The sequence below is a fragment of the Antechinus flavipes genome, chromosome 1 (genome assembly GCF_016432865.1).
Source record: "Antechinus flavipes isolate AdamAnt ecotype Samford, QLD, Australia chromosome 1, AdamAnt_v2, whole genome shotgun sequence".
NCBI classification, from domain to species: Eukaryota; Metazoa; Chordata; class Mammalia; order Dasyuromorphia; family Dasyuridae; genus Antechinus; species Antechinus flavipes.
This window is the reverse complement of record NC_067398.1, coordinates 46,387,366-46,409,387: the sequence shown is the minus strand read 5'-3', so window position 1 is coordinate 46,409,387 and position 22,022 is coordinate 46,387,366. Positions and strand designations below refer to the sequence as shown.

Below are 22,022 nucleotides of genomic sequence, written 5' to 3'. Positions count from 1 at the left end.
TGGTTTTTGATAGTAGAACACTCCAGATTATTTGTTACTTTGGCTTAGTCTTTGAGAAAACAGGACCAGTTATATCTGCAAAAGGCATCAAAATAAAACCTTATAGGAAAAAAGTGATGTGATACATGCTGGTCCTTTTTTTTTCCAGGAGAGGATTGGAGCCATTAAAAGATCTGCATAAGGTCCTAAATACAATGTGTATTAAGATGTTTCATCATTATAATAAACAACTTTAGCAAATGCATCTTCCCTCTCTTTTATGCCTCACTTGGTAATTATAATAAGAAGGTCATAAAATAAAATTGCATCTAATGTTAAATATTTATAGTTATTTTTATTATTTTAGCATATGCATGGGAGACATTACATTAGAAAAGTCTTTAAGGCCATATTTTGTTCTAATTAATTAAATTTATTTTTATTTAATCAAAACACATAGGGTATTGTATTTAGTTCATTATTGTGAACAATATGATTTTCTATAGAATACCATTTGAAAAACTCTTCCAGTTCTCTTCTAATATTTCTAAAACATGGCTTCAAAGTGGGTGTAGAATAGATACTACACATGGGATTTACTAATTATTAAGGTTTTCTTAATTATCTTTTTTTTTAAATAAAGACTATTTGTATTTTTTTTCACATGATTTGATATTTTGTCTTTTTTCAGATATTTTGAGAATCAGTATCCCAACATCCTTAAAATTTATTTGGCTAGAGCATTTATCTATTTTTTTGTATAGTTAGTCTAGTCTTTGTGTAGTCTGGTCTAGACTTTACTGAAATTGCTACTCTCTGTTATATCTCAGGTCTGCAGGAGTCTTTATGTTTGATTTAGTGGTCTGTTTCTATCTATTGATCTGAACTAATGTTGTCCTTGACCACTATATCTCTTAATTTGGCCAAAAGTTCAACTATTGGTTGAAAAAATTTCTATGGTCATCAGTCCTGGCAATTGACTTTTGCTGATTGTGTTCTTTGACATGTTTATCAATTTAGACTCATCTAAAGTTTATTTATACACCATATCTTCTTCTAATTATTGCATTTTTAGTTTGGTTTTGACTTTTAGTTTGTGCTCTTCCAATTAGATGAACTGGTGGTTCCAAAACTATATAGAATACATTTTATTATATATATAGGGTTTATCATGTTCAATGTTTCCTCTTTTTGAAGAAAGTGTTCATAATATATAGTGTTTAGATTACTGTGTAGAAGCATCTGATTTGTTCCTTACTCCTGCAATGTTTTCCAAAATACTTTTTGTTGTCCATGCCATATGAGCTGAAATCACAATGTTTGAAAGAATATTTCAGATCATTTGGGATCTTACTGAGTTTTTCATCAGGTTTTTATGACTTCATATCATTTGCCAGAGTTGTTTGAGTGTAACTTAGAATTTTATTCATGGTAGTCTTTTTTTGGTAAATACTTATATTATTTCAAGTCAAGATGACTGTGTCCCATAAAATGATTTTTCTTGCTGCTTTTGGATACATGATAAAACAAATCTTGCTTTTTTTCCCCAAGTAGAACTATATAGCATTCTTCTACATCAAAATTTCCTTTAGTTTTCTTTTTATTACAATGAGGATATCAATTTTAACATGACTCAGTTCCCTTTAATACTATATTCCCTCATTGGAAACTGAGCAAAGAGCTCACATTTATTTTGTTAATAGGTTAAAATGTATAGTTAGACTAAAAATAGTTATTATTATTGTGACTGTTGTTGCTGTTACCACTGCTGTTTATTTTTCCTTTTGAAATACATTCCTAAGAATTTTTAATTATGGGTAAGAGGAAACTTTCTTAGTTCTGCCACCAGTCCTAGTATGAATCTAGAATCAATCAGCTTCTTGGAAATACTTCCAGACAATCTTTACCTTGGCATCTGTCTATAAAGTTATTCTTAATTCACAGGCCACTTTTGGGAGTGGGGAGAAGTCATTTTTTTTTTTTTTTTACTTTAAACTCTCATTTTATCTTCTCTAAATGGCAACTTTGGTTGTCCTAGGAAATTTTGTAGTATTTCTTCTACTTTTTATTCACTCAAAGCAAACAATCCTCCCATAACAGGAAACCCCTTTTGGCATGAGCTGGCCAAAGAGCATCCTTAGACCTTTTGGATTGATAGTTTCACTTTGTTCAAAACTGCCTTTATTACACTAAGTACTGCTAATTAATTACATGCAGGTCACAGGGGGTGAACCTTGTTTCTTTCAGACGTCACTTCCCAGTACTTACTAAAGGTGGAGGAGATATGCTCTTTGACAGTAACCTGACTTTCCATCCAGAGCTGATCCTCACTGGGGTGCATTCAGCCTGAACAGAAACAACAGCTCATGTCACTGGCTGGACTTTGATAAACCGGGGGGAAATTAAAATGCAAATTGAATCTGCAAATGGAACAAAAAAATGAGGGGAAGAAAAATTAAGTTCTTAGAACAAAAACACGGCACTTTCCTGATAAGCCAAGGAGGCCAGCTTAATCAAATTTTCAGCTGACACAGGTAGTAATGACCCTCGTGACTCATGTCTTTGTTGCATTTTGCTGAGACAGAGCTGGAGAAAGTAGGAGAAGGTGTTGAGACTATATCAAGAATTATCTTTCTTTCATATTGTTGTCCACAAGAACTGCCTTTTAATATCAGCCAGTTCTTTTTGTGAATTTAATTTTCTTTGGCTTTGTTCCCATGCCAAAGAGCATCATTTTATGTTTAGCTGTCTGATGTTTATAGCTATCTATGCATCTGAAAACATGGCTTTAAGACCTGTGGGAGGGGAATGGTGGGAAAATTACCACTTGCAGCAAGTCTACAGAGAGACTTCTTGTAACCTACAAACTTGGAAAGAAAATTAGGCTCCTAATCATAGATACAGATAGTGCTTTCCCCGAGAGAAAAAAGCTAGTGGGAATACACCCCTAGAATATGCTAGTCCTTACCATGTGCATGTCTATCTTCCTAGTTTTGGAGTTGCATATGGTTAGAGTATGGATAGCCTGAACAAGAAAGATCTGGGTGCATGTTGTGCCTATAACATTTAATACCTGTTTATTATGGACAAGTCATTTATCTTCATCTATAAAATGGACATAATAACTCTTTCTTCAAAAGTTGTAATAGTCCAAAATGATCATATTTTTGAAAAAAAATGTTTTACTCATTCTAGTAAGATAAGCTCAGTTAACCGGCTTGAGGACAGAGACTGTTCTGTTTTTTTCTTTGTCTTCGAATTAACTACTCCAGTGCCTTGCATAGAGTAGGCCTAGAATAAAATAAATCCTTGTAAATCTAAAGTAATTAATGTCATTCAATTCAATTAACAGCTATTTATTCAGTGCCTACTAAGTGCCAGGTACTGAGAGGAGAAACGGAGTTTATGATTTAATTGGCATAACAAGACTCTTTTTACCAATGTAAATCAGTAGCTTCACATCATATTATGATCCTAGAATGTCACCTGGGGATGCTAAGAGGTTAAGTGACTTGCTCAGCTTCAGAGAACCACTTTGTGTCAGAGATTAGCAGTGGTGTAACTTGATCCTTCATCCTTCTGACCTCACTCCAGTTCTTTATCCACTATGCCATGTGCTGCCTTTCAGTTTCTAAGGGCACAAAGACAAAAACTGAACAACCTCTGCCCTCGGGGTACTTAGATTCTTTGAGGGAACACAAACACACAGCATATATACAGATAAAGAAATATAAAATACAAGTAAAGTAAATGCAAAGTAATTTCAAGTCAGAAAAGCACTGATAATTAAGAGTAATCAAGAAAGATCAGGTAGAAGATGGCACTTGAGTTGAGATTAAAATGGAGCTAGAGAGAAGAATGAGAACATTCTGGATATAGAAAATAAACTATGAAAAGACAGAGGTGGCAGATGAAATTCTGATATGAGGAACATCTAAGAAGACAGTTATTTTGTACAGAGTATCATAAATCCAAAGGGTCGAATTACTTGTAGCAAAATTAGGTATATAATTCACCAATGAGGCTAAAGACATAGAATACTAGATCTAAAATTAGAAGGTCATTTATAGGCTATCTAATCCAATCCTCTCTTTTAATAGATGAATAATCTGAAACACAGAGAGTTTAAGTGACTTGCCCATAAGGAACCCAGGTCTTTTGAACCTGAAGTTTTGTTCTTTACTCACTATTCCATGCAGAATTGACAATAATCTCTGTAAGAGGTAAACTTTAAGATCTCTTATACAATGATTTCCAATGGGATTAACTATTATGAAGAATTGTAGAAAAACCCAATTTATTATTTTTTTCCAGTTTTCTTTTCAGAATGAAAGATTAGCTATCTGATTAAACTTAGTTTTAGTTAGATTAGGTAGGCCAAAGGTTTTGTTGTTTGCTTTTTGTTTGTTTGTTTGGTTGGTTGGTTATATATTCTTTACCTGAAAGAATGAGTTTGGTTCTTTGATTTGATTTGTGTATACAATACCCTAATAATGACACCATATTTATATCTGTAAATGTTAATTGAATCTCTGTACTATCCTTATATCACTCTAAGAAAATTTTAGGAAAATTATTTCTCTTAAAAAGCTGTCAAGTATGTATCCAACCAGCAAATCCCTGTCTGACTTCATCACAGAAATAAATCAAACAGAATGAGCCGAAAAGTCCTATTACTGCCCTGCTGAGTGACTGATGACCATCTCACTTTTACCAAATAAATAGATTCTAAAATAGGCGAAATCTAAAATTGGCAGACAAATAAAGCTAAGGAGTTGGATAAGAATAAGAAATTGGCACTGAATTTATTTTTCTCACAATGTTGCTGAGTGAGATACATTTTGCAAACCTTCAAAAAACACAATAATAAATTGTGGACATACAGTTTTTAATTAATCACAAAGCACTGTGCATATCTTTTTTTTTTCAAGTTAGCCTATCATTTTTTTTTTCATTTTAACTTAAAATTGTTAGCAACAATCTTATGAGGTAGATATTAAAGGTATTATTTCCCATTTTCAGGATGAAGAAACCAAGACTCAGAGAGATTAAATGTATTTGCCCATATGATTAGGAAGAAAGTAAATTTGAACTTAAGTCTTCATGATCTCAAAAGTGGCACTTTGTCCATTAAGCTGAACTGCTGTGTGTGTTATATTTTCTTTCTTTTTTTTTTTTTTTGATGATGATCTTGATAACAATGATGAATATTTAGAGCCCAAGTAACCATTTAAAATAATTAAATAAAAGAATTCTTGCATTGAGTGAGAAATTGTATTAACTTTCAACTTTAAGTTTTTTGATGGAAGAAAATAAGAGATAGAATAACTCAATATAAAAAAGAAACAGCATATAGAAATACATTTGAGCAAATAGGCACTAAAATTTAAGGTTTTTTCACATTATTTCTTTAGATAAAGACAAATTTCTCTCAATATCTCAAGATTTTTTTTTTTAAGAAACTCATTTTATGATGAAGATGATGGGGGAAAATGACTACAACTTATAGTAATCAACTATTAAATTATATGCAATATAATATGTGCATAATTTAATAGGGGACATTCATAACACTTACAAAAATTTGGCCTTCCTTTGAATGCTATTCTTCTTCTGCAGTTCTGGTCAGAGTTCAGCTAAATCATGCATTGATGAGATCTGTTCACATTCTTAAAGAACTGGACAAGCCCGAAATTACTCTGAAATAGGGCCGAGATATAAAGATAATTTGAAATTAATCTTATACTTGAGAGGGGAAAAAAAAAAAGGAAAGACTACAAAGAGATCATAAAGAAGGAAAAAAAATGATTACCTTTGGATCCTTGAGAATAGATAATTAAAAATGTTTCCAAGTTCCACTGTACGACAGAAGATCTGCAAAGTTGAGTAATGTCTTTAGTAGGCAGAAACAAAACAGAGACAACATTGCTTCATTATTGAGAAGATATTCCCATAGATGTTAGAAGAAAAATGTCACAAGAATAAATGGATCTTAAAAAAAATACATTCGTTTAAAAGTGATATGATTGTCATGGATTAAAAGTCATTAAGCTCTGATTGCTTCTTTTTAGAGAAAATGTATGCAACAATTATAAAATTATACAATTAGATATTAGTAGAGAATGTAGCCATTTAAATGTGAGGGTGACACCATTCTGCAGTTGAAAATGTATCATGCTATGCAATTTAGAAGAAAAATATTATAAATTTTATACTATTCCCCGTGAGGATTCAATCCATTTGATACCTGTTTAAAGGGCATGAATAAATCACAATCTTATTATATTTGCCTAGGCAGTCTGCATTATACTTGAATGATATTTCATTGATTTTCTAATACCAAATATCATATTAGGAAAAATGCACCAAAATAGATTTTTTTAAAGTCTGATAATATGATTGCCTTTTACAAATTAATTTTATAATACACTATAGATGATGGAGTAGTTTTTCCCCTTCTTTTATAAAATGGTTTAACTGTCTGCTAATCTCAATCAGTCAAGGTAATATCCATATCTATGCAATGAGAAATCTATTTGAGTATTGAATGGCCTTAAACTCTTAGATTTGAACCTATAATTTGAATGCTCATTCTAATCAAAAGAGACAAAGTATCAGTGGAGAAGTCACAAAATTTCCCTGGGCCTTTCGATTTCTCAACTACAAAAAATGAAGAACTTGATATAAATAGCCTCTGAGATCTCTTCCACATTTAAATATGTAATTTAATAATGCTTAGTGAAGAAAGTGATTAGGTGAGGGCAATTCTCACATTATTTTATGAAATACATAGGAAAATTTATTCTCCTAACCTAGAAGATACAGGGTATTTAAGCAGACTTTTAGGTACTTTTCCTTATTTACACAAGGAAGTTTTTTTAAAAAGACTAGTAGTAAGAAATATTCATTGAGAAAAAGTTTAATTCATTGAGTATAAATATACTGAAATAAGATGAATTTAATTTTGATGCATTATGGGATTTCGGAAAGTATGATAGAAGAACTGGTAGATAACTATATACATTTTATATAAAAAGGAATCAGGAATGAAATCAACATTTAACTTTATTCATGCTCAAAGTGTTTATATTTGACTATTTTCAATTGGAATTAGATTATTTCTTTGGTATAGAGAACTCTTAGATGAAAAAATTCCTTCTACTACTACATTATAAAGGGCTAAAACTCCAGTAGATGCACTGAGATCGGACAACCGAGCACTTAAGGTTAATTACCAATTGGACAATACTCTATAAGCAAATGCTTGGAAAATGGTCCTTCCCACTATCCTTTGCTGGCTTGATAATTGGTGTATACAGAGAATTGTAGGAGGGACTAGGGGATGAAGTAAGACTAGCCAGGGTCACTTTGGCAGTAGACGAGAAAGAAGGAGGTCGTGGAGATTCTGCATCCATCCAATTCACTTCTACCTTTAAAGACCAAGAATAAAGACCAAGGACTTTTGCTTATCCTGATTCTGGATGATTCTAAGGTATTCAGGGTGCTAATGTGGTCATCACATTATATGACAACATGTTTTTGAAATTATACGTTTAAGAGATATTCCTAGCACATTAGGAAGGTTATATGTCATGTCCAGGGTTAAAAGGCCAGTGTTTATCAGAGACATGATTTGAATATACGTTTTCCTAGCTCTGAGATTAGCTCTTTATACATGATGTCAAGATATTGCTTATGATTAATATTGTGGAATGTATTCACTAGATGGAATTTGTTCTAAGTAGAGAATGAGCTTACTTGACTAATTAACTGACCTGCCTAAAAATGGTCATTTGTTTTGACAATCTACAAATGACCCAGAACAGGCTACACTCTCATTTATAATGTTTTTAAAATGATATAAGACAGTGCGATAGTTAATTCAAATTACCATGATTTTAATGGTATCATATTGTCTTTCCATGAAAACCAAAGCTCTTCTTTACCTTGCATAGCTAGTTTTTGTGACTTAAGCCCTTAAAATCAATGAAAACATGAAGATGTGGTAAGTTAACTAGAATTTTAATTTCAAATCAGATTAAATCTATCATTTTTGTCTTTCATAAATCATCATCCTAATCTTTGGTCATCCCACTCTTTGGTCAATTTTTGGGCAATGGCCCTCTCTAAATGTAGCAAGTCTGGTCTTGAGCAACAGAAGTACATTCTCTCACTGAACTTATATTCAGATCTTTCATACATGAAAATAATGTTTTTCAAGCACCTGTTTTTGAACTTAACAATGGAGGTGTCAAAGTTCTACAAAATCATCTTGGGAAACTTTTTATGAAAGGAGATGCCAGAAACAGTTTAGTTTGTGTCTAAAAGGCACAATGTAATATTTCTTTCTTAATGATTGATATAAAGTATTTTAGTCTTTTACCCTTAAGATAAAAAAAAAAAAAAAAAACCATCAACTAGCAGTAGAGCTAAAGAGAATTTTTAATGGCTTAAGATTAAATCTATCATTTTTACACAAGAAAAAAATTCCTTCTCATTTATTTTCAAGCAGTCGAGTAAGAAGACGATTAAAGTGATGAACGCCAGTGTTTTGACAAGCTCTCATTCTGCAAAAAAAAACTTTAAATCTCTCTGGACTTCCTCAGTGGGGATAGGGAGATTGGGAAAGCAATGTCCTATTTAAAAACTAGGGCAGATCATTATGATCTGAAAAAAGGAAATAACTTATGAGAGCAATAAAACAGAAATTAAAGGTAACATGCCTATGACATCAATAAAAAACAGTTCTTTTTTGTCAGAATTATTTTCATATTACATGGAACTAAATGAAAAATATGAATGACATGTATTTGAATATAGAATAACATGGAACAATGATGGGAACTAGAATAGGTACTGCCCATTGATGGCTTCCATAGAGTCTGGATGTGAGAGTCTTTTGTCCAATAAGATTGTACATTATTTTCCTCCTTTTCTCTTTTTCTAATTTTTGTAGCATCTGCTTTGATATCTTCAATCCATTCTTCAATTATGATAATTGATATTAATGTAAAATTGAATGGATCCTTTCCTGGGAATTGCAAAAAAAAAAAAAAAAAAAAAAAAGATTTTATAATATGTTTTTCCCTTCCACCCAATATTTCACACAGATTGGGAAGTCCTGATTACTGTTGATAAAAGAATCATTTTTATTCCTTTCTAATTTTGCTATGATTGAAATAAAAAGCAAATATTTCTAAATCTTTTGTAGAGAGATTTCCATAATTGTAGAGAAATCATGTACAAGATCATTGATTAACCATTGTATTTTATGGCAATCTATTCAAATATTAAATTCACACTTTTCATGTTGTTCTTAATTTTTTTTTTTTTTTGATTACTTGGACAACTTATTTCACCATTCCTCTGGTGCCCTTGTTTACCTCATCTTGAAGACCATTTTTAGATCACAGCAATCTTCCCACCTTCTTTCCTGAAAATAGCTTAAATGTTGGTTTTATGTTTTCCTAAACCATGAATTTTTATCAGAAAGTAAGAATGAAAAAAAAATCATCATAGCAATGTACAGAAGTAGGAAAATTACTGTGCCTTTCTTAAGCTACCGAAAAACACTCAGGCCTTAAAATTCCAAACTATTATGAACTTCTCTTATACAGAAAAACAAAATTGAAGATTTTTTCTAGGTTGACTTTTAATTACAAAGCATATCCCTTTGTCACCAGAGGATTGCATTTTTTTTTTTGACACTGAGGTCACACAAGTACATTTTGAACAAAAAAAGCTACAAATGGTAAGAAATATTTGACTCATTTACATGTGTAAACACTATTCTCAATGACCTGTTTTTTTGGTTCATTCAGTTACAGTGATGAAGAAAACAACATTTTTTTTTTCTATTCTTTGGTGGGAGTGGAGAGTGGCCAAATGATTGTACATATATACTTGGGTGGCCATAGCAGGCACTAACAAAGAATTTTAATAAGAGAAGGACAGCAAAGATAATATTTGGAAACATGGTGCATGAAGTCACAATTACCAATACTTCTTTTAAAATAAAAGATTAGGTCTACCTGTCTTGCCCTTGCTAGCAGTCCACAGGTTTCCCACAGTCCATCCCTACTAAGCAGCATGGGAGTTTTTGCCTCTTCTGTTTCCCATCAGATCTAGATTGCTCCTTCTCAGGCAACCGGGTGCTCCATCCCAGGGATTGACCATATCAGTACCAAGTACATACACCTGATCAGCTTAGTCTTCTGCACAGATCCCCCAAGCTCAAGAGAGTCATCAGATCTTGACTTCCCAGCAGCCAAAATTAAAAGCAAGCAATACCATGCCCAGCCACAAACACTTTCATTAATAACTATATGCAGCTTCCAGGTAACATAACTTATATGAGGTGAAAATGCCACAGCTATTTATTATAAATCAGTATTAAAAACAACAAAAACATAAGAATAAATAAAAATTAGTAGTTTTTTTTCTTACCTTTGGGAAAGCAGGCAAAAGCTATACTGTAGGTGGAATAGTGTACCAAGTAACAGATTTTTGTACGCTTTTTCTTACTGGTGGTATGGAGTCTACGGGAAAGTAAATATATTGGGCTGTCAAAAATAATCAGTGTACAAAGCACTTTTTTATGAGTTGGAGAAGAGGCTGCGATAGAGACCATACAACTGATTCCCACTGTTTCAGTGGACTGCATTAGCCACCTGGAATAATTAAACAGTGAATTAGAAATGGACAAACCAGTTTCTTAAAATTCAGGTACCTCTGAACATGGATCCTAATTGTTTGTATTTGAATAATAGTCAACTTATTTCAGGAATAAAGGATAAAAATTTTAGACATAGCAGGGAAATTAAGTCATTTGATGCAGTCCCCATATTGTACAGATGTGGGAACTGACTGAAGTCCAGGGAAGTTAAGTGTCATAACGAAAATTAATAGATAGTAGGCCTCAGAGGGAGGATTTGAATCCAGGCCCTCTGATTCCAGTATTAGTGCTCTTTCCACTGTCCTATCCACCTTTGTAGGGAGGGTTTCCTTGGTCAGATTAACTCTTTAACCAGCTCAGGAAGGACTGTCCCTTTTCTCTTGCTATTCTTTTTCCTTGACCTTATCTTATAGGTTTTGTTTGACTTGTCCAGGAGAATGAAACAGGTAACACCATGTTTGCAATGTTTGAGATTGGAACAAATGAAGAAACGCAATGATGACAACACAAGTCAACACAGCCTTCCCTGATTCCCTGATCCCATCTTCTTCCTTTTCCTTGCACTTTCCACAGCAACCTGACAAGACTTTCTGACAGTGGGCACACTAAAATATAAACAAAATTACCTAGCATTTTGAGACTAACAAAAATGTTTTGCTTTTTGGCTCTTTCTTTGAGATCCCATATTCATACCATTTCCAACAGCTCTTGCACTAGTGGCTACATCAACAGGAAGTATATGTAATATTTTGACTTTAAAAAATTGACAAACATTGCATCTTTCTTCCAAATTTGATTCCTTTTGCCCCACACAAATCTATTTGCAGCAGTCCTCAGAAAATAAAATACACTTGGTTTTCATCTTGCTCCCAAGACTTATGCTAACATTCTGCTCATATATTTCCCAGCATTATAAGCCAGGAAGAGAAAACACATTAGGTTTGGGTACCTCTAAGAAGGACCATTATAGCTTTGTTGCTTTCAAGTCAACACATTCCTCTTATACCTCCCTAATCTAACCAGTTGATCTGTTGGGGAAAACAAAAAAAGAAGGTTGGGGAAGATGCCATGCCATCTCTGCATTGTTCCTCTGCAGAACTGTGCTCTGAGAATCAAGGACATTGAATATGGAAGGTGGCCTACAAGACTCGAAGAACATTTTGCTTCTTTCATTGATCAGCTGGGATTGACTCCAAGGCAACCACATGCTGAAACATGAACTGAGACAGACTGTTCCAGCTCCCTGGGACACATTATTCTTTCATGCTTGAGTGGGCCCTATACCCAGTAAAAAATCACATGGTATAGTCTTATACTGGCAAGCATCAGATGAAAAAGACAGCTGTTCACCCTTCTCTTCTCATCCCTTCAGAATTCTGATGCCATGTAGTTAACATTCTCCACCCATTTTGAAAATTACCACTTCAGTGATCAATTGAGGGCCAAGTACATCTTGCTTCCAGTTTACCTTTTTGTCATGATAATACTATGCTATTCCAACACAAAGAAAAGAGCTCAGCTTGTAGCTTTCTTCTTGAAAATATCCACTTTTTCAAGGAAAAAAAAAAAAAAACTGTTGAGAAAGAAAGTCCCCAGCCAAAAGGTCTGTCCCCTTGCAAATTGTTGCCAGACATACTGGTCTGTTTCTAACAATGGGGGACTCATTCATGGTCTCTACCCAACTGAAATATATTTCTATGGCTGAGTTACCCAGACAATTCAGCATGGCAGAATATAAGGTAGTTTCACAAATAAATTGTACCAATTCCAACTCTTTAAATTTTCAGTGAAATCACAGACATGTACAGATCCAAGAACAATCACTTTCTAGTCATTGAAGATGTGATGGAGATTGTTTTTTCAGGTAACTGTGAAATCCAACAGGAGAAAACAACATGATAGGAAGATGACTTGTTGAAGAAATAGACCTGTGGTGAAATGGATTCTGCACTTCTTAAGCCACTAAGAAACCATTTTTATGTGAACATACAATTGCAGAACAGAGTTGTTAGATGAATAAAAACATGCACATACCAGATGGCAAACTTGAATGATGAACCTGAGTTGTTAAAAATAAAAACACTGAAGATCGAAATACATTAAGACTGAGTGTTCCAGAGCAACAATGGTATGAGGATGTTTCTGTTCCATGTTTTACTTAGAAGAGCAGTTCATGGATTCAGCTCTTATCTATATTTTTATAGAGCAAATAGTACAGAATACATCTCCGTTTACTCATGTTGAAGGAAAATTCTTTTTATACAGTTTAAGCTGGTAATTTAGTGTCCAGCTTAATATTTCACATCTTTTTTTTTTTTTTTTTTTTTTTTTTTTTTTTTACTTTGGTCAAAGGAGAAGGATCCATAAGTAGACAATTGTATCAATTATTTAGATAGCTCTGACCAAACACATAATTGATGGAGAATGTCCCAAATACAATTCTCTTTTATCTTCATCAATTCAATATGCCTTCCCTTTCCCCAATACTTACATTCTATTTTCTTCTATGTCTAGGAGGTACTTTCTTTGAGTTTAACAACTCTATCTTTAAAATCATAATTATGCTACAAATTGTTTATATTTATTCCTCACTTTTACTCCCAATTAAAGACCATATGGTGATGGTAAATATTTCATTTTAGCCCATCAGAAAGATGGAAGCCTAGACCAGCATTAAGAATAAGAATCCTGAAAATGCCTGATGAACACTAAATCCAGTTTGTTACTTTGGAATTCAATGTGAACATATTTCAGCATTAAGTGATTAAGATAAAACTTCCTATTACATTACTTTACACTTTTATCTTTCCTCTTTTGTAGCTTTTGTGGGCTGGTCCATGAGAAACCCCAAGGTTTTGAGGTACATGAATCTCCTACTGGTCTTTGGCACATCTCTAATTTCAGGATTTATGATTAATATAATTTCTCCCCTGTATAGCAGCTGTATTGTTTTTGTGTGTTTTTTAAAATTAATTTTAAAGTATGTCTACACAGCAGAGAAACAGCTGGAAAAAAATTAAATTCATCAATTTTTTTGTTTGGACTACACAATTCCGAGCAGTCATTTTGATTGCCTTTTTAAAACTTATTTTTGGCCTAAAATGATGTTGTGTTGGTTAGTATTATATCAATATAACCTCATAAGAGAATTAGTCTAATAATCTTCTTGACGGACAGGCCTTCTGCAAATCCAAAAATAGTGGGATCATTATCATGATCAGTATACTTTGAAAACATTTAAAAACAATGTTTAGCTTAATAAGGTAGGCCTCTACCTGAGCAGCCTTCCAGAGTAACCTTTCAACTCTGGTTACTCTTCTCTTTAAATACAAAACAAAAAGTAATAAGACATTTCATAATACACAGAATGAAGTTCTGTCACTTAAAACTTTATCTTCATTGGAAATAACATCATGAAAAAAGAACTGATTTTTATTAAAAGCGTTGACTTGCAAAATAAATAAATAGATGGACTTGAACAGGAGATAACCTCTGCATTGAAAGTTTGAAATAACTTCAAGCTCTATTCATTTATGAATATAATCTGATAGTGGCCCAAAATATAAACACAAGACTGATCAAAGAAGGTGACTGCTCCCTTAAGTTTAAAGGCAATAGAAATACCCTGTAAAACTAGTAAGCACTCTAGTGACATGGTTTGAAAGTCTGTCCATCTTCATAAATTCTGATTTAACTTACTATTGGAATGTAAGTTTCTTGAAAACAGAAACTATTCTTGCTTCTCTTTTGATGATTAACACTTACCGTGGGGTCTGTCATATATTCAATGCTTAATTAATGCTATTGACTGTTACTTGACTGGAAAATTTAGCTTGTCAACATGTGCTTCTTTTTTAGTTTCTTTTTAGCTCAAAGATGAATTAATTAAATTTATGTTTGTTTTCTTTTTTCTTTTTAAAGAAATTATTATCTAAATTATAATCTAAATCTCAGTGTTGGAATTTGATTATATACAACTTAGTATGACATTCTCTAGCATAAAAGTTGTAAAATAGGTAGGTATCATCATCAATATATATGGTAGAAGGCACTTTCCTTATGGAAGCCGATCATTTGACTGCCATGATTGCCGTAGGGTTGAAAAAGTAATATATTATCACAACTGAATAGTTGTGACACACTATCACAATAAATAGTAACACATTATCACAACTGAAAGAAAGGAAACATTAAATTAAACAACTATTTGGTGTTGGTGCCATATCAGATAACTATTTCTACCTATTTTCTATTATTTTCCCTCTTGCCCTTTCAACACTTATATCATAATATTGACCACTTGCTATTGAACCCATTGACAAAATGTTGATTTATTTCTTATTCTTTCTTTCCTTATTCTACATTTTTGCATATTTTTTCTTTTGTTCTTACTTCTCACCTTCCTTACCCTTGAGACATATTGAAGTTAACTGCCCAGAATCATACTCCTTGATATTTATTGCTTTCAATTTGAATCTTACAAATACTTAATTATTGTTAAATTGATGTCATTCCCAGGAAACAATTTTAAAGAATGGGAAAGTCAATGAAATGGGACATCTTCCAAGCATTTGTAGAGGTCAGGAAGCAATAAGCCTCTTTATTTTTTAAAGAAACTTAGTCTTGCTTTTAGTGCAAAAAGTATTGAGTATTTCAAGCCTATTAAGCCAGCTTGCCTCAGAGCTTCTTTAGAGAGAGCACTAACAATATTTGTGCTGCAACATAATTATTTCATGTACTAGAGAGTAATGTACAGAATACTATCTTCCTGTTCTGAATGATTCAACATACTTTGTAAACGTCTAGTTTATAATCCAGAAATATTATAAATACTTAAAAGAATATGAATTCTGCATGGTGATATTGGTTACAAATATTTATATAGAACAAGGAAACAAGGTATATTTGTTCTTTGATAAAATTTGCTTTCTGATCTAACAAGTTAATGATGATCAGTATGATCATGTACTCTGTGAATCAGGGCCTAGTACATTACATTCACAAATAAATCCATCCAAATACAAAGACAGAAAAGTTTGCTTCTAGGGATTCAAATATTTTTATGGATCCAAACCAATTTTCCAAATGGTACATAAGACCATATATATATTTACCTACATATTTTAAATTCATTATATATCATCTGGGACATGAGAATACTTCTTCAGAAGCTTATTGCCTATCAATGTAGAAAACAACATGAAATTCAAGAATAGCATGTTCCATGTGATAATGATAATAATGTCTTAGTATGTTTCCTTAGAAATAGTATTGTCCAACCTCTATCCATACTTTATGTAGGGATTTGGGGACGTGATTAATGAAAAATAACTTTTAAAAATCTCCTTCCCCAATAGCTTGAGAGAAAAAGAAATATAAGCTTTGCTATTTTTAAATATATCAATCTGATGCCTAAAGCCTTGTTTTACTTTGTTCAAGAATTATGTCTTCTTTATTGGGAAGAAGCCAAGAACTATCTATATTGAGCCATGAAATTATTTATGTCATTTGGTCCTGATAATATTAATAAAAATAATAATTATTATTAACAAGTTATTAAGTTTGCCTGACAAATACTTCATTTTATCCTGACAACAATCTGAGGAGGTAAGTCCTATTATCATTTCCTGACACAGCTGAAATTGAGCTGTGAATAATTCAATTAGAGTCATATGGATAGGAGATATATGATGAAAGATTTGAACGCAGGTAATCTAATTCTAAGGTCTATACTCTATCCACTGTACCACCTCTCTCTCTGGTAACAGCTGGTATTCTCAGCTCTGAGAAACTCACTGGAAAAAAATGGAGGGAGAGGCAAGTGATGTACATATTGATTATACATAATTCAAAGTTTTTTCCCTTCAGGCAAAAACCAAGGAAGTAGGAATTTTTTTTTCAAAGGGATGAACACCAGAAAGGAAACAGCTGGCAACATCTGAGGAAAATCAACACAGCAGTCTATACTTTGAGAGGGCAAACTGTATGCAGTTTAAAAAAAAAATCAAACAAACATTTCTTCCAGACTCAGTGAAGCAAGAGCAAAAAAAAAAAAAATGGAGAGAAGAAAATGAATGATACTTACTATTTGGGTCTACATTTTCACAGAGTTCTGTTTTTGCTTCTCCATTGGGCCTGTCACTAGGTTTGTGTGAGAGCCGAGATGACATGGTAGCTGCTGTGACGACCGCCTTGAAGCTGCGTTTTCTTTTCTGGACATTCAGCTCAGGATGGAAAATGATGATGTACACTTTCGGCATGTATAGCATCCCCAGCGCCACTGATGCACTTAAATTCATGGATATTGTAAGTGTGGTAGTTTGTATGTAGAGCTAGGAGACACAACACATAAGACACTATTAAAAATCAAATGACTGTAGAATACATCTTAGCTCTGAAGAATGACTGTGCATAATTAGTAAACATATGACAATTTTTAATCAAATAACAGATCCTTATCTCAATAAGTGAAGTCTTTATACTTAACTAATATGAGAAAAAATATATATAGTCTGCTGATTCTTTTCTCTCTGTTGCTGTCTGTCCCTCTGTCTCTGCCTCTGTCTGTCTCTGTTTCTTTTAATCAGTCTCACACTGTCTTAAGAAATATGATGTCTGAAATCTAGCATGCAAATCTCTTTTCACTGCTCCTTATTTTAAGTCTTCATCTTTTTAGTTGACATAAATTCCATTATTAGTTTTCTAATTCAATGAATTAATCTTTGTTAGTTGAATAAATAAATTTATATTATTACTCATTAGCATTAATATTTCTCTAATTACTTAGGCCTGCCTTTCTTTCTATAAACAGTGTCTTGTAGTTGCATTTATATGGATTTTGTAAATGTCCTAGTAGATAAACTCTTAAGTATTTTAAATATTCTGCATTTGTTTTAAAAAAATAATTTTTCTTGTTATGGCTTTCTGTTGAGTTGTATTGATATTATTTAGACATTCATAGTTTGCATGCATTTACCCTAAGACTGCAAGACTGAAGAAGTTATTCATTGGTTAAATTACTTTTTAGCTAACTGATTAGAGTTCTTTAAGGATACTATCTTATCATCTGCAAAATGTGATATTTTGCTTCTTCTTTATTTATGCTTATTTCCTTAACTTTTTTTTTTTTTTTTGCTTAATTGGTTAACCAGCATACTTAGTACTGTCAAATAGAAGAGGTAAAATAGATGCCCTTGTTTAACCCCTGATTTTATTGGAAAAGATTCTTTTCTATCTTTATTACATATAACAAACAGTAGTTCTTGGCTTTAGAAATATACTGTTTAAAATGCTTTCAGGAAAGTTCTATTTATTTGTTTTAGTAAGGCTTTTAACAGAAAGGAACATTGTACTTTGTCTAAAGCTTTTTATATATCTACTGATATAAGTGTATGTTTGCTGAATTTGTTATATGTTTAGTGGATTTCACAGTTTTCTAATATTGAACTAATTTTGCATTCCTGCTATAAACGCAACCTTATCATAGATTATGATCTTTTTCATATGTTGTCAGCCTCTTTGCTAATATTTTATTTAAAATTTTTGCTTCAAAAATTATTAATAATAAATACATTTATTAGTAACTTTTATTTATATACATTTACAAATAAAAATATAATTTATTAGTAATTTTTTGTATATTTTGAATAACTACACACATGCACACACACATATATACACATACATACAGACCAGTGTCTAATTTTCTTTTTCTGATTTAACTCTCTCTGATTTATGTGAATAATTCAATTAGGGTCATATGGATAGGAGATATATAAGGAAAGATTTAAACTCAGGTTATCTGATTCTAAGGTTTATTTTCTATCCTCTATTCCACCTAGCTCTCTGGTAATAGTTGGTATTCTCAGTTCAGAGAAACTCATTGGGAAGGAATGGAGGGAGGGACAAGTAAAGATGTACATATTGATTATATAAAATTCAAACTTCTTCCCTTCAGGCAAAAACCAAGGAGGTGAGAATATATATATATAAATGGATGAACACCAGAAAAGGAATAGCTGGCAACCTCTGAAGAAAATCAACATAGCAATCTATACTTTTTGTTTGTTTGATTTAAAAAAAAACTGTATATAGTTTGCCCTCTCAAAATATAATTTTTATTTATTTATTTTGAATTCTCTCTTTTTTTATTATTTTTGTTACAGTTTATTTAGTTTGACATTTTCTTCTTCCAATCTATTTTTTTAAATAGTTTCTTCTTTTATTTATTGGCTTAATACTTTTCAAATTTTCTTTATCTTTCTTTGAGTTTTTTTTAGAATTTCTATTTTGTTGTTTAATTGAGTTTTAAATTTATTTTCTAGTAGTTTATTTTTCTAATATATTGATCTGTTCTTTTATTTTTGTTAAGGAAAATATTTGAGATATGTATTTTTTCTTAAGGACTATTTGGTTGCATCTCAGAAATGTTGATGTGTTATCTCCTTGTCCTTATTTTTAATGAAATTATTCGTTATTTTTATGATTTGTTCTTTAATTCATTAATACTTCATGATACAATTGCCTAGTATATCATTTTAAAAACTTCTTTAGGGGATAGCTAATTGGTGCAGTGGATGATAGAACACCAGCCTTAAAGTCAAGAGGACCTTAGTTCAAATCTTGCCTTAGACAACACTTTTTAGCTATGTGACCTTGGAAAAGTCATTCAACCCTGATCACCTCAACAAAATGAAAAATAAATTATTTTGTTTGACCATAATAAGGGCAGTTTTTTTATCATTTGCTTTTTTTTTTAATGAAAACTTTAATTTCACCAATAAATGGAATTCTGGGTGATGATACTTGCTCTACAAATGTAGGTTGGCACTGATAGGCAGTTGTCTGGGACACTGAGAAGTTAACTAAATTGACTAGGCTCCCAGAACTTTAGGCCTTTGTGACTTGGAGGTCAATCTGTAGATATTACCTCATTCTGTAGGACAACTTTTAATTCATTTTATTTATCATTCTATCTTCATTAAGTTAGATCCTACACATCTTTCATAATGTCTATTTTTGTTGGAATCAAGGGAAGAATGGGGACAAACCTTATGTAGTTTTATATGTGGCAAGTTTATTTTTATTCCTTCCTTTTCCCCTTCAATTTACATAGTAATAGAGCATTCAAAGTAACACATAATAAATTCTAGCAGATACTCCAATACTTAGTGCTAAAATATTTAATACTTAGAAGTTTCTAAAAAAGCTATCCATACATTTATGGCCTTAACTACCTCATTTTATGCCTTTTTTTAAGTTGGGTAAATTTATCATATGAAATTAATTTCATTCCAAAAGGTAAAAGACCCCAGTGAATCCTCCATGAGTGCAATCAGAATGAATTAGTGGAATCATTTCCCCAATTCCACAAGCTTCTTGTACAAATCTAATAGCAGCAACAATTGCAGCAGCAGTAGCAGTAGCAATAGCAGAAGAAACAATAACCAGTACTTTACAGATAGTATCTCATTTTTGTCATAACAACAATCTTGAGAGTTTAGTACTCTATCTCCATTTTACAGCTGAAGAAAACAAGGCAAAGAGAAGTGACTTGTCAAAGACTGTATAGCTAGTAATGGCCTGGGATTGGATTTGAATTCAGATCTTTCTTTTTCCAGATCCAGTTGCTTCATATAGCTACAGTAAATATAAGAACTGGAAATGCTCCTTATTTATATTTCTATATTTTGTGTGTTGAAAAAAATAGCTGTATGAATTTTCAACTTATTTTGATATTCACTTTTGCTCAGTAATCTGCAAATAATCCTTAAACATTTGGTATCTCTTTCTCCTCAATTATAAAATGAGGATAACAATTCATTTCTACTTTCCAGGAATGTGAGCATTATTTCAGACTTGCAAAGCAAGTTGCCTTTTGAAGGACTGAGAAGCATCTTCCTTAATAATTAATCATCACTAGTTTTAATTCATCATCTCTTTGAAATGATCTATCTATATCTATCTATTTATCTATAGCTTTATAAAACAAAACAACTTTGTTGATTGTACTTTGCTGATATCTTTCGCATTGACTTCATCCATTTTATTCACTTTGTCACTATCCCCTTGTCTTCCTTCCAAGGAGATGAATTGCTTCCATTCCACTGCTCAAAAGTTTCCAAACAATAAATCAAATTATTCAATGAATATTTACTAAGCACCAACTTTGTGCCAGGGACATGATACAGACATATGTGAATTAATCCTTACCATCAAAGAATTTATTGGGAAAAAAATAAATATACATTTAAATATGTACATTATTAAATATAAACAAAATAAACTCAGGGCAATTTGTGAAATAGGAACCAGCAACTGAGGGGATCGCCAAAGACCTCATGAAGAAAGGAGCTCTTGAGCTAAGCCTTAAAGCAAATTCACAATTCTAGATATGTTCCAGAAATAGGGGAGAGAGAGGAGGTCAGTCTGTGGAGAATGGAGATGAAACACCATGTGGAAGGGACCACAAGAAAGTCAGTTTGACTTTACTGTACAGTATGGATAGAGAATTAGTATAATAAGCCTAGAGAGGTGGGTTGATGATTGGTAGATTAACTAGGGAATCAGCAATAAAAAATGAAATAGACTTTGTCCTCAGGAAGTTTGTAGTTGACATTCTATGTGGTATATTCTTAGTTGACTCTTTCCTTCTTTTGCCTGAACAGTAATCTCCCTGTCTGGGCTCTGACATAATGCCGCCTCACTATTATTTAGCTAATAAATTAATGCTTCTAAAATACAAGTTATATCCCAGAGAAGATCAAAACTTTATATTGATTCCATTTTGACTAAAGAAATAAAATACAAATAAATGCATTTATCTTTCCAGACCTACTTAACACTACTACCCCTTACATTTAGTGTGGTGTCACTCAGTTGGTCTTGATTTATGTTGTGTTACTTTTCCGTTATGGACCTTTGCCTGAGCCAAGTCTAATTAGGCACATCTACCACTTAATACTTATAATATATTTTTATAGCATGTAAACTTAGCTTAGTATTTTATATATGTTATCAAATTGGATCCTCACAACAATGCTATAATCTTTTAGGGCAGTGGTTCTCAAACTTTTGTTTTCAGTATCTTTATCCTATTAAAAATTATTGAGGATCTCTCCAAAGAGTTTTTGTTTATCTGGATTATATTTATAGACATTTACCATGTTGGAAATAAAAACCATTTTTGAATTTGTAGACCCTCTAAAAGGGTTTCAGAGATCCCCAGGATTCTCTAGACCATACTTTGAGAACCACTGTTTTAGGGTCTCAGTTCCTTTTTTTAAAAAATGAGGAAGGTGAATGGGCTTAAAAGTATTTTTCAGTTCAAAGTCTATGAGTTTATGGATGACCCCTCATTTCTTCCTGT

The 22,022-nt window shown here is 32.2% G+C and overlaps 1 protein-coding gene across 5 annotated transcripts in view; it reads right to left on the bottom strand.

Moving 5' to 3' along the window:
* GRM7 (glutamate metabotropic receptor 7) overlaps positions 1-22,022 on the bottom strand; it is a 1,037,525-nt gene that overhangs the window by 55,605 nt on the left and 959,898 nt on the right. The window contains exons 9-13 of one of the 5 annotated variants that reach the window (XR_007951116.1): positions 16,740-16,986; positions 10,426-10,517; positions 5,792-9,010; positions 5,558-5,678; positions 2,248-2,399 (exon numbers count right to left, since the gene is read on the bottom strand). Coding sequence is in view for 3 of the 5 variants with exons in the window: in XM_051981322.1 (XP_051837282.1) it covers positions 10,447-10,517; positions 16,740-16,986 (318 nt within the window). In the remaining 2 variants the exon portion in view is untranslated. Of the gene's footprint in view, positions 1-2,247; positions 2,400-5,557; positions 5,679-5,791; positions 9,011-10,425; positions 10,518-16,739; positions 17,011-22,022 lie in introns of those variants that run through there. The other 4 variants (XR_007951117.1, XM_051981322.1, XM_051981335.1 and 1 more) reach the window with 4 other exon arrangements.